Here is a 16545-nt window from a genome sequence, read left to right as displayed (position 1 = left end):
TTGAAAAATAATGTATTTTTTAACATTAAAGCATGTCAAGATATTGATGATCTTTAAAAAAGCATCATTTGACCCCTTTAAGCATGTGTTAAATATTCTATTCTGTGTTACATAAGTATTAAATATTGGTAACTACAACATATCCTTTGCATCTCTGTGCGAAATAAAATTGCTAAATAATATCTCCAAACTCTCAAAATCTAAAACATGATACTAGTGTATTTATTTATTATGCATCTTCAGTTTTGCTTTCTGAGGTAGTCACACAAAGCTGAGAACCATATCACATGATGTTATTAGTATAATTGATTATTATTTTATGTAGGTCTATCTCAGTGTTATCTCAATGTGGGTGTCTTGGGCAACTACAGTAATAATAAGTATAAAAATAGTAATAAAGAATTGCATTTTTTTATTTTATAAAATATTATCCATGTATTTTCTAACTGCATGGGTAGATTTTTCTATCTTCTATTTCTACCAATTATATTTATATTATATTATTTTATATTATATTTGAAAACAAATCTCATTTTTATATGCAATTTTGCTTATCAAGTAAACTGATCTTGTTTTAAGGATTTTTAAACTAATTTTAAACGTAGGACGTGGAAGAGCTGCTGACGGATCACAAGAATGTTCTGGGAAAATGTTTATAGGTATAACACTCTGTTATTTATTGCGTGTTAATGATCCTTCTTATTATTCAGTATTTTCGTTGTATGCAAGTGATATGGAGTAGCACATGAAAGCTCTTTTCTGCTCTGATCTGTCACATATTAGGGGTTAAACGGATCGCATTTGATAGGGTCTCGTCCGTACGTCTATACTGTTCAGCACGCACGTACAGTACAGACCAAAGGTTTGGACACACCTTCTCATTCAGAGTTTTCTTTATTTTCATGACTATGAAAATTGTAGAGTCACACTGAAGGCATCAAGGGCTATTTGACCATGAAGGAGAGTGATGGGGTGCTGCGCCAGATGACCTGGCCCCCACAGTCACCGGACCTGAACCTAATCGAGATGGTTTAGGGGTGAGCTGGACCGCAGACAGAAGGCAAAAGGGCCAACATGTGCTAAGCATCTCTCGGGGAACTCCTTCAAGACTGTTGGAAGACCATTTCAGGTGACTACCTCTTGAAGCTCATCAAGAGAATGCCAAGAGTGTGCAAAGCAGTAATCAAAGCAAAAGGTGGCTACTTTGAAGAACCTTGAATATGACATATTTTCAGTTGTTTCACACTTTTTTGTTATGTATATAATTCCATATATAATTCCACATGTGTTAATTCATAGTTTTGATGCCTTCAGTGAGAATCTACAATTTTCATAGTCATGAAAATAAAGAAAACTCTTTGAATGAGAAGGTGTGTCCAAAATCTTGGTAAGTACTGTAATTCACAGATTAATTTGCCAATTTATGTTCAAGCTATTTTAAATCACAAGAATAAGAAATTAAAGAGAGCTCACTTTGATTCTCATGAGCTGTTCTCGCACACAATCAAAGAGTATAGCGAAAAGTATAACACAGGCTTTAGGATTACGGTTTGCCTTCAGGTTACTTGCATGTAATAATGCGTAATAAAACTTTTAAAACAAATTTATTGTTTTTATAATGGTAAGTACATTTAACGTGTAACAAGGACACCTTAAAATAAAGTTTACCTGTGGAGAGCAGCTGGAGCCTTCACTGTTTGCGCTCTCTGATCTGGATGATAGCTTCTTGGGAGGTCGAGGTGGAGGGTCTTTGGGTTTTTTTGGTGGTCGTGGAGGGGGTGTGATGGTAGTAAAGGCATACCTCCTGAGTGTGTAGTAACAGTCCTCTGAGATTTCCTCTGTGACTGAATTCCCACTACATACTGGACTCTGGCCTTCCCAGCGCTGCTTTATGTTGAGGATCAAGTCTGTGCGATTGACTGGCACCTCCCTGATCTCTGACAGCTCAGTGTTTGAAACAAGGAGGCAAGGGTCAGAGATCTCCTCCTCAATGTGCAGACCGGGCACGCCAGCCAAAACATCCACCTTCAATGAGAGGTCTCGCACAGACACTTTGACGTTGAAGGGCAGCGGGAACCATCGGCATATTTCCGCAATGGTGTATTGACGCTTATCTTTAACCAGCTCCATGAATCCCCCCTCCAAACACATGGGGAGGCGCACAAGCTCCTTCGTCTCTTTCCCTGTAACTTTCAGACATTGAAATGCATCAGCTGCCCTCTTGGTTCCATTGTGTGAAAGCGCACAGCTTTTGCCTTTGTTTACTATGAACTCATCTCCAGCACTTACAGAAGCTAGCCCGTTATACACAGACTCAAAGTCCCTGGTGGCCACCACGTGTATCTGTTCAGTTTCGCTGCGTGCGCGCTCCAGATCGTAGGCGGTGGGGAACTGGCGCGGCCGCCGCTTTAAGCGTCCATTGTAGGACTCCGGAATAAGAAAGTGTCTCGTTGATTCACGACCCATTTCCGAGGCCAGTATTCGTTTTGCATAGAAAGCATTATGAATGACCACCTGATTGGAACTGAAAAGCATTTCCAGCTCTGGAGAAAGCTTGAAAGGTCTTTCACTTGACAACTTCGCCACCACAGGAAAAAGTTCTTTAGGACTCTTGAAAACATCCATAAGAGAAAGAGGCTGCACAAAGGAGTCACAATCAAACTGCTCAGTGACATCCACCACCTCCACATCCAAATTTGATGGGATGAGCAGAATTTTCTCACTGACTGTGGGAAGAAAGGGTCCAAGTTTAAAAGAGGAAAAACTTTTATCAATGGGCTTTATCTATGTGACGTGAGGAGAACAGATTTATTTATTTTTTTATTTGAATTAATATATGAAATAATAAATTTTTAAATCTGGTATTCTATTAACAATAGTTAATACATTAATTAACATCAACTAACAGTGAGCAATTTATTTATTTACCTCTCAAGACCAGAGAAAAATGTTTTTTTTTTTTTTTTTTTTTTTTTTTTTTTTTGCATGTCTTTACAATGTATAGAGCATTAAAAATAATGTAAAAATATAGATTTTTAAAGATTTTTTTTTCATAAGTTATCCTATGACTTTGGTAGAGGACATCGGGACTCAATTTATAAAAATAAATAAAAAATAAAAAGGCATGAATGAACATGCATAGACAAAAACATACATTTTTAGTTTTCAACATTTTTTTTTTAACCAAACTTTTATAAAAGAAAATTATGAAGAAAATTATGAGAAAATTTATTCTCAACTATGTTATAACAGAATGATTCAATATACAATTTTTCTTTCTGCAAAATGTGTGTAAAATGACCATAAATGGGTTTTCTCATTATACACAATGTATCTATAAACTAAATCTAATTAGCACATTAATGTGTTTTTGGGGCAACATGTAATGAAAAAGAGGTGTAATAATGGGAGTAGTATTCGACAAGATTTTCATAATAATATATCATATTTTATAGAATATTTAAATATAATTTATTTCCCTATTACAAATAGAAAATACCAAAATCTTTAAATGTCCTTTTAAACAAAATACATTTTAAAATAAATCTCCTGCTTTCACAGAGATCTAATATAAATCTAAAATTCACAGTTATATATATATATATATATATATATATATATATATATATAGTATATATATATATACATATATCCCAGAGGTTTCAAAAAAAAAAGAAAAAAAAAGGAAAGAACTTAATTCAAAGGGGTAAACAAATGTATTTTTTCTCATACTACTGACAAATATATATTTTTTAATTTTAATTTCGCTAACACTTCATTGTAGGGAACAGTTCTCTCTATTAATTAGTTGTTTATTAGCATAACTATTATTAACATATTGGCTCATTTTTAGTACTTAAAAAGCACATATTCTGCATGATCATATTCCACGTCCCTAATTATATCCAGTACCTAAACTTTTACTACTGTTTGTTAATATCGAAAATTGGAACTTAAAATAAAGTATGACTTTTTTCATTATATTTTTCTTAATATATTTAGAATGCTTTGGTTCTATTTAAGGATGTTCAGATATTTTTACAGGAAAACAAGACAAAAATTCTGGATTAAGAAAATGATTGGCTGTCACGTGTTGTCTATAAACCGGTGTGTACACCCCTAGAACAGGAATGAAACTAGTGTCATACTCACGTCGTGTAACAGCCTTCAGTTCATACACAGGAGTCAGCTGCAGCTCTCCAAATACATTCTCCAGCAAATTGGTGAATAAGAAGTCCTTTTTGGGCAGAGTTTTGACCTCAGTTACAGTCCTCTTTCTGCCGTTGGAGATTTTCCACTCCGCTATCTCTCTCAGGGTGTAAAACTGGTCATCCTGGCACTCTGTGAAGTGTCCTTGCTGGGAGAAGCTCAGGCTGAAGCAGACCTTGGGCTCTCTGTGCAGAAGCTCACACTGCACACATCCACCGCTGAGCTCACGGCTGACGGCAGTGATTCTGAAGCTGTCTCCCTCCCGTATGACGCCCTGTACCAGCTGAATCTCTGAACCGCTGAGGAACACCGGCTGGGACAGTCTGTGGGAGCTGATCTTCACCGAGTCAGCTATCTCTTGTATGCTTTGGTACGGCTGACTGTCAGCCAGTAGTTTGAACAATCCTGTCACATATAGAGCATATAAGTCACTACAAGGAACAAAAGTGGTGACAGCAAAGAGAATGTCGGAAATAACTAAAAAAGTCAAAAAAGTCATTAACAGAGTATTATACCACTAATATTTTGGATGATGCATCAGTCAAAGTCTTGTGAGACATGACCAGTGGAAAAGAAAAACGGCTGACCACTGTCCGCTATATCTGACTTATCAAAGTGAAGATGGAGCTTTTCGTTCTTAAGCCATCCCAGCAGTATCACTTCAACATTTGGCTAGGTTTGTCATGGAAACGCCTAGGAGCAGCTGAACGTCACAGATCATGAAGACAGACGGATCTGGTAACGTAGCAGTGAGTTTGCTCAAATTCTCTCTGTTCACATCAGGTTCAAGACAATGATATTTGAGTCACATTTAAGTTTAGGGATTAATTCCCATTTTTAACCAATGATTAACTATCACTTTTTCCTCTGTAAAATCCTAATTTGTTGCTTATTAACAGTAAGGTAGTGGTTACGTTTAGTTATGCAGTGGATTAGGGGATCAAAAATCAGAATCAGGCATTATTATGTGCTTTATAATTACTAATAAACAGCCACTATGCTGGTAACATCACAAAATCACTTTTCTGAAACATCATTGTTCTTCACTAGTGAAACAATCTTCTCTGAGTCCCTTGCGACTTAAGAAACAGGATGATTTTAGCATGAATACTTTCACTTTAACATACACTGGTAAGATCACTATCATATATAAGATCCAGTCTTCTGAGGTTAGGTGCAAATACAAGTTATAAGTCACTGTGTACAAATAAAAAGAATGAATATATGCAAACAATTTAGTAGTGGAATTAATTTATGCGACAGAACTGGCATGATCAGAAGCAACAGATTATCTTATAATTATTTTTATTATATAGCATTTAGTAAACATGCAAAATTATCATGTACGAGCAGATTACGAGATCAGCGACATGACTTCCTCCTTTACATCTTTTGGACACACAAAGAATGAACAAACTGTAAAGCCGACATCTTACACGACTGTGAAAGTAACATACTTCAGAATAGGATTGTTGTTGTTATTCCTCTGTTTTACAGTATGTATGTGCAATTATTTAATGGATGTGAGCTTTTCTAAATTATATATTTTTGATATTCAATTTTACATGTTTTAAATTAAACATTTAATCTTTGTTTATCATTACCAAAACAAGATCAATACATTTTAAAAAAATCATTAACAAAACAAATGCATGAATAAATGTTCAACTGAAGACACAGAGATGAATCGTAGATTTCTAAAGGTGCTTCTCAAACAGACTGATCACATTGAGCTATTTTCCGTTGATTTAAACAGATGCATTTCAACCAACAATAACCAAATCCCTTTCTAATCAAAGACACAGATAGTTAGTTTATATATTTAACTGTGGTACCTGGGTATTCCACAGGGATCTCAATCTCAGTGTTGCTGGAGGTCTGCGCTGTGAATCTGCTGATGGTGATATCAATGATTTTCAACAAATCTCCGGTTGAAAGAGAGCACTCTCTTCCAAACATCTCATACACACAGCCTGCAAAAGAACAAGAACAAATACATTCAGTATTGTGTATCAGTTGCAGTAAAACTATTTCTGCACAAGCACTGGAGTGTTATTGTGAGAAGATAAATGACATCACAAAAGACATATTACAGCCTAAAGGAACTAGAAAAAGATCACAAAGAAGTGGGTTTCCGCTTGGCATCATGTGGTTTGAAAGTGAATTTAACTTTGTTTCTTCAACTGATCATTTCAGTACTTTTCTTGCTAGTTAGAGTTACCTCTTAAATGTTTAAAAAAGATTCATTTATGACATATGTGAAAGTTGCTATTCAAAGTCTTCAAAGCTTCAACACAAACTGAGTAACAGTATTATGCTGCCTATTTCGCGCTTTATAAAAAAAAAAAAAAAAAAAAATTCACAGCAAGCTTATGAATTATTATTAAGCATAAATTTTTCTCCATTTCCACATGTTGTTTCTCTGCGGCAAACTGTTTCTAACCTACACCAATAAGTGGACTCAAGCGCTTTCTAGGTTTTAAATAGTTGGCAATGCGTAATTGCAGACCATGAAGATCAGATGATTTCTGAGCAGGTAATACACTTACCTTGATAATATATTCCAGACTGGATCTGAAGCACTCTGGGGAACATCTTAGGGTCCAGAAACTGGGTGAATTCATGCAGGGTCGTAGCCATCTTCTGCTGCGCTTATACCAGGAGATGTTTTTAAAGCTCTGGAAGGGCTGAGAGATGAGGCTCTGTACCTTGGGAATCCATAAAACGTCCCATAAGGGGGTTAGCGGAGGGCTAGATGTCAGATTAACTCCCAGGATGCTCTTTGGCCTCTCCAGACGCCCCTTGAGCTCAGCAGTGCAGACGGAGAACGTGACTGTGAGGCATCCTGCGCAGCACAGGAGGACAGGAAGCCGAATACAGCTCGAAGACCACAACTCAACGCATTGTTAAGTCTCTGCAAAAATACGATGAAATACACAGATCCCACATCCTCTGCCTGACTTCATCACATCAGGGCCAAATGTGAGTCAAAACAACAGGGATCCAAATCATCACTGACTCATTTTTACAGTAATATTGTATGGCTTTTCTTGTTTCAAAGCTGGGAAACCACCGCAAAATTTCCAATAAACCCACATTTTACCAACAATTCGTGCCAAATGGGAGGAAACACATTCTTTAAGATATCCTTTTTTATTCAAAGTATTTTTACTATTTGACATCGTAATACAGCCATAAAGCCAACAACTACAGACAAAAAATACATAACTTATTATTTCACATGATGGACACATTTTTGTTTGTTTTCTATAAAACGTCTGATCAGCATCAATGGCTGCATCTTTCTTCTTAAATTGGCTTTGATCCTAAATACACTAGAGTCTAATACTGTATATATTTTTAATGCATACACTTCATTGTTTGTGTGTTTTTTCTTCCATTTCCAGCACAATACAAATGTGAAAACATCAGAAAAAATAGAGCTCTTCTCTTTTCTCCTCAGCAAAGGAATAATTCACAATCAGTTACGTAAAACAAACCACAATAGCATGTGAGAGATTTCAAAAGCAAAAAGAAATACAGTTTTCCATTACAAAAAAACAAATACAAAAAACAAAAACACTACTTAAATCTGTCTTGTACATAAAAATCTACAAAGAGCGTTTGCGGTGAAAATTGAACGGGGAATGGTAATGATTGTTTTGAGCTTTCAATAATGCAAGTAAACAATAAATACAAACAATGTGCTTCATCCCTATAGACATTTTTACACAAGTCTTTGGCTTATGGTCATCGTCTGCTACCAGAAATCAAAAGAACACATAATAAGCCAGCCATCAGTGAGGAATGCAGTCTTTTCGAGCCAAAGTCACACGCCCTCGATCGATGTTTTTTCCCTTTCGAAACAATGTCCACTTACACGAGTACTACTATACATATGTTTATTAACAGGAACAGTGATAGACACAAAGAAATAAAGAGCATCTTCAGCATGCAACAGCTCGGGCTTACTGTTTCAAATGGCTGCACGAAATCATAGAAAAAACTAAAACCATTCATTTAAAGAAAACATGACCTCGACCAGGTGGCTGGCACTTGAATCTCATGAAAGTCAACACATATGCACGAATGGAGACATTTACACGGCACTCACACCCCGTGTCACATGTAAAATAAGCCGAGTGTGTGCTGCTCAGACACACACACACAAGTCTGTACGAGATGATATCTCCATTACGATGTCTCGATGTACTCCAGAGCCAGATCATAGCAGAAGCGGTACTGCTCCTGTAGAGCGAGAGGGAAATGATCAGTTTTACTTTAAGAGGAGGCAGGTATGAGCTTGACAGAAGCACTGGCTGACTCTCTGAAGAGATGCAGAGGATGTGGTGAAGCTCACACCAGGTTATCATCAAATACTGTATATCCAGCCCTGATAAACACCTGCTGGAGTCTCTCTCACTAACCAGAAATGGACAGCTAACATACCAATGGAAATCTCTATATTTTAAGATTGCAATAAATAAGGAAGAATGAGCGAAATGTCAGTGCTTGACCTGGCTATAAAAGTCAACACATTCAAAAAAATCTCTTTCCTGATCACTTTTTTGTTTTTGTCAAATATATCAGCATCCTTAAATCAGGACGAACTGACTTGAGATGCTGTGTTTTCAGAGATTGTACCTTAAATTCAGTTAAATTCATTTTTCTCAGCTCACACACTAAAGCAAGAAAAATGGATTTGCCATATATTTTTAGTATTGCACACTATATTTCTCAAGTAAGTGTATCGTGTTTTAAGGATGCCGGGATAATCAGCAATGAAAATCAGCAATAAAATTACATTTCCACTATGACAGTTTTTCCAATACCTTTAACAAGTTTCCTAAACTCTTAACACGGTTAGCACAACATCCGTCTTTGTAGGCTATACAATTAACACATTTCTTGTTGCTTTGATACAAAATGCATACAGTTGACACCAATTTAAATAAATTATACATAAATGACAGCTATATTGCATTTTTGTATTTTAGTTTTCGCTCCTTTTCTAATGTCCTGTAGCAAATAAAGTCTTTACTGCAGCAATTCTGTGTCTGTATATTTTTTACATAAACTGTACATTTTATAAAGCTACTCTGAGATGGGCATTCATTTTTTGTATTGAATTTCTGCAGCAAAAGAAACAAAATGCATGCATTTACTAAACTCAACAAAACAAAACTGTAGAGAGGCTTCAAAAGAAACTACTCTGCAAAACACAATCTATGACCAATGCAATATACTGTCTATTGTATGAGAGCAAACCTGACACATAATATAATGCAGTTTCTGTCATTTCAGCTGATGATAGTGGTTTTTTGTCATTGTGTTATGATTGACTAAATGTTCCTGTTGGAGGAGAACATGTGTTAGTGTTTTGAATAATTATCTGATTTTGAAACATGTTTGCAGTGTTTTGTAAGACATAGTGTATAGTGTTAGTTTATTATTGTATTTTGAAAATGAGTTTTGGGGTTTAGTTTACAATGTGTGATTTTGAGCATGCAATTAACCGTTTTGCCAATTGTGTGTTTAAGGTGTGTTAAGAGTTTAGGAAACTTGTTAAATGTATTGAAAAAACTGTAAAGGTGTCATTGCGACACTGTTATTACTTACATAAGTATTGATTTGTGTTGTTGTTGTTGCAGGGTTTGGTTTAAAGTTCTGCAACACGTAAGTGTTATTAGCTCTGGCGTACTAACACATAATGAGTGTAGATGTTGGTTCATACCGGGCTGTCCACCATATTGGGCTTGCTGTTCCTCAGACTCTTCACAGCGTGAAAGACGTCTACAACATTCTGCCGCTTTATCATCTCACACACAATACTGATGGCACTGAACATCCCACTGCGGCCGCCTCCGTTCCTACAGAGACCGAGACATGAAGAGACACACGTGTGAAGGAGGTGTGTGTGAGTGTGTGAGTGTGTGTGCAAACGTTGTGTATCCAGACGAACATTACACTACAATCATGCTGTGGTGAAGGGTCAGCTCTGATGCTCAAGATCAGTGAGAAATCTTAAAGAGTCTCATGCTGCCAGACTTTTGATTACAGGAGTTTTCCTTGTGAAAACAGATGTGAGCATAATTTTATCGAATGTGCACTTGTGGTGTACTTCAAATCTTAAAAGTACATAAAAACTGTACTTGCAGATAACATTAAATAATCAAATAAAATGGCCACTTAAGTGTATTTAAAGAGAGACATTTGTCCTGACAGTGCAAAAATGCTAATTAAAAGCTTTACTTTAAAGTAGATTATAAATCATGCTTTAATATTATTTTCTCATGTATTTATTTTTAAGTGTTGGCTAACATACTAAAGCACATGTAAAGTGCTTGATTAGAATTTGAACTTGTGTTATTTGATATTAGATTTAGAGTTAATATATTATATAAATATGCACAAGCATAAAACTCATTGAGTTTAGTAAAAAGGCACTCTAAACTTAAGCTAACTGTATTTAGTATAAATGTAAACTATAATACATTTCAATTAATTTCTGTAACAATTGTTATTTTAAAGGTATGCAGCATTATGAAGCATTAAATGGATAGTTTACACACAAAGGTAAAATAACAACAAAACATTTGTATTTGGTGAACTATCCCTTTGAGCAGAATTTACGCCATTATTTTATGTGTCAATTTTATTAATGCCGCATAAATAATTTAACCATAAAGCATACATAATTTTATTTAAGCTTCATAAATTAAGTGTAGAAAATTGAGTTGATCAGTCAAAGGAGCAGTTATAGTTAGCTTTTTATGTGATGTGTAGTTGTGAGTAAATCTGATGCCAGTGAACAGCTGCTTTTGGTCTCTGGTCATCTGTACTCACAGGCAGTGTATAATAGTGCGTCCATCGCCTTCCTCACATTCCTCCTGCCATTTGTCCACCTGCAGGATCAGCTTGAGGAACGAGCGCTTGGAGGCGGGAACCTCCCTATGACCCGCCCATCCCAGGTACTGGAACTGACGGACCATCAGGTAACCTTCCTGAGGCTTAGGACACACAGATCAATGTAATACGCATTTCTGCCCAAGACCAGTGTACAGCTCTGCTCGAAGTGATCAATGAGTTTCAGACACATGTGGAAAAACTCACCCTGGTCAGATTGCATATCCTGAAGAGACGACTGATGACATCACAGTCCATAGAGCAGGATATGCAGTCCACCTGTACTGGACCGTATCTTAGCATCCCCTCCTCCGGCCAGTACTGAGGACAACCCTGTACACAGCGATTCCACACACACAGAAGTCACTGACTGTTAACTGCTGCTGCACTAAAGTGAAGATTTGAGCAAAATGTACTCATCATCAAGACGTAGATGAGTTTGTTTCTTCATCAGGTTTGTAGAAATGTAGCATTGCATCAGTGTCTCATCAATGGATGCTCTGCAGTGAATGGGTGCCGTCAGAATGAGAGTCTGATAAAAACATCACAATAATCCACAGCACTCCAGTCCATCAGTTAATGTCTTGAGAAGACAATAGCTGTGTGTTTGTAAGACACAAATCCATCATTTAGAAGTTTAACTTTAAACCAAGTTCATAATTCCCCCAGAGAAAAACCAGCTCATCAGAATGAGGTGAGAAATATGTAACAGTTTAAAGTTAACCCATGTTAACTTGTTTCTTTTGTCTTGTCAAGACATTAATGGGACTGGAGTGGTGTGGATTACTTACTTGTGGATTATTGTGTTTTTATCAGATGTTTGGACTCCCATTCTGACGGCACCCATCCACATCCATTGCTGAGCAAGTGATGCAATGCTACATTTCTCTAAACCTGATAAAGAAACAAACTCATCTTCATCTCGGATGGCTTGAGGGTGAGCACATTTCTTGCAAATTCTCCTTTTTGGGTGAACTATTCTTTTAAACACGCAAAATAAACATTCAGTTTGGCTCAACATAAACAGATTGTTTTCCACTGATTTCACTCGCTAACCAACTGATCTTTGATGTCTTCTCATTCCTTCAGTATGCCCTGCACAAACATTAACAACAAGAATAAAAACAACAACCACAATCTCACCTGAGCCAAATCGATCTCGTTTAGCATGACGATGGAGGTGCATCCATAATCATACACCAGCCTCCAGAAGTCCTTGACAGTGTTGGGTAACGGATGCTGGGTCACGATGAACGCCGCCGGCTGCCTGTAGCTCTGCATAACACACAATATCATGTACTTTCTGCAAACACTCTGCTTTCTGACACTTACGCACAACCAAGATGAAGATGGGACGTTTTTTTTTCAGGATGGCCAGTGTATGATTTTGTATGATCATGCAATGACCACAGTGAGCATTGGACACGAGAGAATTGGCACAATTGGCACGTTTTCTGCGTGTGTGTCTTTGCCGATGTGTCAGTGTGATACATGTACATATCTGCAAGTGAATAAATGCATTCTTTTTTCTCTGCATGCTGTAGCAAACTCAGTATAGAGAGATTGAATGGAAAGTGCTGACATACCACTAAAGCCACGAAACAAATCCAGTCTAACAGAGGCAGAACTGAATCAGAAATTACCTGGTATTCTTCTGACGGCTTGGTTAAAAGAAGTCCAAGAGTTTGTGAAGCGTATGAGGAAGCGATTTAAAATGAACCTCTAAAATCACAACTTCTTGAGTTTGATTGTGGCTGTGTGATCAACATCTCCCAGGGTCAGAGGTCATCGGCTGTGGGATGTCACTGACTACACACGCTCACATATACAGACGACTGTGCACATAGTGCTCTACACTAGATCCTAATTCATTACAGTACTTACACAGACAGCCATGACGAATGAAGCACTAGGAGAAGGATGCACTGTCACTCACAGATCAATCTAGATACTGAACAAATGCATTCTCAAATTAGAAACTAAAAATATTGACTCGCCCTCGTGTCATTTCAGACCCGTTTGGCTTTCTTTCTTCTGAGGAAGTCAAAAGGAGAGTTTTGGAGGAATCTTCAGGCGGCTACTTTCCTTATAATGAAAGCATGCCGTAACCAAGAGCTGTGATGCTCAACACACACTAACAGTAGTTCATACGACTCTGTTCGAGCTGAAGGACTTCTGATGTTGAACCAGGAACAAAGTTGTGCTTCTGTTCAGTGTAGTATGGACTACTTTTATGGTGGTTTCTTGGCCTTTATTTGTAGCTTGACTCACTTTTGTTGTATGAAAAGAAATTCATTGTTAAAAATCTCCAGTTTACAGCAGAAAGAAGGAAAAACCATCCAGATTCTGAGTTACTTTTTAAATAAATGACAAAATTTACACTTTAATGCAAGGGATTTACACTTACACTTACCTCACACTTTACTAAAACAATTTGGACTACTACTTTTGAAAACCCAAATGTAAGAAAGTTGAATTTAGGACCACATACAGCCATCAAGAAGAATTCAGTAATTACACAACTAAAAATAAGCGAATTAAATGCTTTATTAAATCAGGACAAATAATCGCATCGCTGATCTACATGACACTGTCATCACGTTACGGGTCTGAAAGTGGCTCACGCTAACATCTGGATTTGTCTCTAGCTTTCTGTAACTCCGTTCCAAAATCCAATGAGAGCTCTCGCTGTCTGCTGTCTACACTACACACCAGTGAGAGACTGACTCAGTAGTTTGATGTTAGCATGCTTCATCAAGAATCCACAGCATAAATCCTTACACTTTTATCATATCGATATGTTGACTATAACGTTTAGTTTTGGTAATGCTAAAACAAGGTCTCTCAGAAGGCAACAACGTTAGGTTGCCTACCCTCCAATCTTACCTCCACTGGCAGCTCACTAGGTTTTGGAACAGAGCGTGTGTCTAACATAAAGGAGACGAGGAAAGAGAGTGAGAGTGAGGAAGCCATACTTACATCCATGAGCGCTGCATTGATGTAGTTGCTGCTCTCTCCGTCGATGGTGATGAGGAACGGCAGGCAGCGGTCGGGCGGGAGGTTGTCCATGAAGCGATTCTTGTCATGATTTCGAGGAAGGAGTGCAATGCTGCAGTCTTCAGGCTGAGGCTGAGGAGTCACTGAGTTCAGCGTCTGCACAGGAGAGAGAAGACAACAGCAGGTGAGTCATGTCCCAGGCTGTGCATCGTATGCTATTTGGTAGAAACTAGTCAAATGAACCAGATGCCAACACAAACAGGTTGTGTGACATGCGTGCATCTTCAAAAATCATGAATAAAACTCTGCAAGAATGCTGTAATGTCTGGCATGAATAATGTGCAACAGCATTTGTCAGGTACCTGGAACTCGTCTTTGAGGTGAGAGGAATTGCTCTGAGAGTCGATGCGGATCATGTCGTAGTATGCGGCTTTGAACTCGCAGACGGGAATGGCCGTCTCGCCACACAAACATGCCTCCAGGATGGCATCGTGGATGAAAATGTACTGCTCCTGAGAGCCAGGGGAAAACCAGGGGTTGTGTGTCGTCAGTGCATGCGCTTTCATTTTTGACAAACCTATTAGTTTGCTTAAGATGTATTACATGTGTAAACCACTTTAGCAAACTGCAACACTTGTATTAAATAATCCCTTTTTCATTTGTATTTTTTTAGAGGAACTCTGAATTCATTCACTCTGACATGCCTAATAGCAGCAAGACAGATACTACAGCATGGCTGCCTGCTCGGTTGTTGTTGCTGCTGTAACAGTGGCCCTTAGTGGTCAGGACTGAGTTTCCTTCTTCTACAACAGATGTTGAAGCTGCAGCTGCAGGCCTCTGGACATGCACTTCTTAGGTACTGGCAGTAATGGCAAAAGCATATGTTTTTGCATGCTTAATTAAATGAAACTCTGTAAACTTAAAAGGGAAAACAAAATAAGAACTAACATTATGAATTTGATAACCAGTGGCCTCCTAAAATAAATAATTAGTGGGGAGAAAGTCCTAGAGGACCATAATCAGTATCATGACTGAAGCATGCAAACGCACCTCAGTCTGGACCATGTTGATTCTCCTGGAGCGCAGAGCTTTGACACAGTTGTAGATGTCCACCACCCCTTCTCTCTCTGCCATGTCCAGCATGATGTCAATCACGATGTAACATCCTGTCCGGCCGGCTCCCGCACTGACACGGACAGAGCAGCATTAAAATATTAAAATAAAGAACAAAGAAATACATCACATCTAATAGAAGAAAGTCTGCTACTATTATTATTTGTTTTCTTTTTCTTGTTATTATTGCTGTAGCAGATCTATTACTTTGCATTTACACTGTAAGATTCACACGTTTTATATTTTGACATTTTTAAATTTTTCTGTTGCCATAGTTATCACTGTCAATCATCGCAATCAAAGCTTTTACTGTTTGCCTGAACGGCAGAATAATGCAATGAGAACAAAGAGAGCAGCAATTAAAGACTGTCAACCAGTTGAAAGGAAAAGAAAGCTGCATCATGGGATTGTTTTCTTTTTCTTTTTTTGCATGCAGCAATGCAGATGAGACCACATCCTGTTCTTGGGGCAGGAACGGCAGGCAACGTGGTAATGTTTAAGGGTAAAATAGTTTCTGCCAGATGTGTTAAATGAGCTGAGAACCGAGAGTACAAAGATATGCTGTGACTGACCAACAGTGTCAGATGTGGACGCTGGTTCACTGAAGTGTGAGCATGAAAAAATAAAGAACCAACCACAAGACCATTTGCATATGCAGAAGAGCTGTGGTAAGACCCTACAAACAGGAAATGATGTCATGAACCAATGACAATGCATTCTCTTCTACAACAAAAGAACCAGTCTCAACAGAGAAGGCCCTCCAGATTCAACTATGCATTGCTTAAGAGAAGGTCAGAAAATATCAAGCTGTGGATCTTTCTTCTGATGCTGTACTGTTCATTAAAAAAATAGTTTACCCAAAAATGAACATTTGCTAATAATATGCTCCCCTTCAGGCAATCTGAGATGAGCTGATGAGATTGCAGAAATGTATATTTGGAGAAATGTAGCATTGCGTCACTGTCTCTGCAGTGAATGGGTGCCGTCAGAATGAGAGTCCAAACAGCTGATAAAAACATCACAATAATCCACAGCTCTCCAGTCCATCAGTTCACATCTGGAGAAGACCAAAACTGAAACAAATCCAGCATCAAGATGTTTTAAATGTTAACTTTTGTTGCTTGGTCTGTGCATATTTCACAACTGATTCAGACAAGATGACATTTTCACTGGAGAAAGCAATATTATGGATTATGGACTCTAGCTGGAAGCCACTGTTTACCATTAAACACACCTTGATGGATTTGATTCTTACAAACGTGTAGCTTTTCATGTTTTTATCAGCTGTTTGGACTCTCATTCTGATGGCACCCATTTACT

The 16545-nt window shown here is 37.7% G+C and overlaps 2 protein-coding genes across 13 annotated transcripts in view; both read right to left on the bottom strand.

Annotated features, from left to right (window-relative positions):
- LOC132107157 (protein THEMIS-like) overlaps positions 1 to 7222 on the bottom strand; it is a 15873-nt gene extending 8651 nt beyond the window's left edge. Inside the window, exons 1-4 of the mRNA XM_059513404.1 lie at positions 6759 to 7222; positions 6045 to 6182; positions 4153 to 4614; positions 1669 to 2726 (exon numbers count right to left, since the gene is read on the bottom strand). Of these exons, the coding sequence (XP_059369387.1) occupies positions 1669 to 2726; positions 4153 to 4614; positions 6045 to 6182; positions 6759 to 6849 (1749 nt within the window). The 5' untranslated portion in view covers positions 6850 to 7222. The remainder of the gene's footprint in view (positions 1 to 1668; positions 2727 to 4152; positions 4615 to 6044; positions 6183 to 6758) is intronic.
- Positions 7223 to 7343: 121 nt separating this feature from the next.
- LOC132107156 (receptor-type tyrosine-protein phosphatase kappa-like) overlaps positions 7344 to 16545 on the bottom strand; it is a 181821-nt gene continuing 172619 nt past the window's right edge. For all 12 annotated transcript variants that reach the window (XM_059513391.1, XM_059513390.1, XM_059513396.1 and 9 more), the window contains 8 exons: positions 15163 to 15298; positions 14475 to 14624; positions 14095 to 14268; positions 12259 to 12390; positions 11323 to 11448; positions 11056 to 11219; positions 9944 to 10079; positions 7344 to 8457 (listed from right to left, as the gene is read on the bottom strand). In XM_059513391.1, the coding sequence (XP_059369374.1) occupies positions 8404 to 8457; positions 9944 to 10079; positions 11056 to 11219; positions 11323 to 11448; positions 12259 to 12390; positions 14095 to 14268; positions 14475 to 14624; positions 15163 to 15298 (1072 nt within the window). In that variant the 3' untranslated portion in view covers positions 7344 to 8403. The remainder of the gene's footprint in view (positions 8458 to 9943; positions 10080 to 11055; positions 11220 to 11322; positions 11449 to 12258; positions 12391 to 14094; positions 14269 to 14474; positions 14625 to 15162; positions 15299 to 16545) is intronic.

The sequence above is a fragment of the Carassius carassius genome, chromosome 27 (genome assembly GCF_963082965.1).
Source record: "Carassius carassius chromosome 27, fCarCar2.1, whole genome shotgun sequence".
Lineage (NCBI taxonomy): Eukaryota > Metazoa > Chordata > Actinopteri > Cypriniformes > Cyprinidae > Carassius > Carassius carassius.
This window is presented reverse-complemented; position numbering and strand designations above follow the sequence as displayed.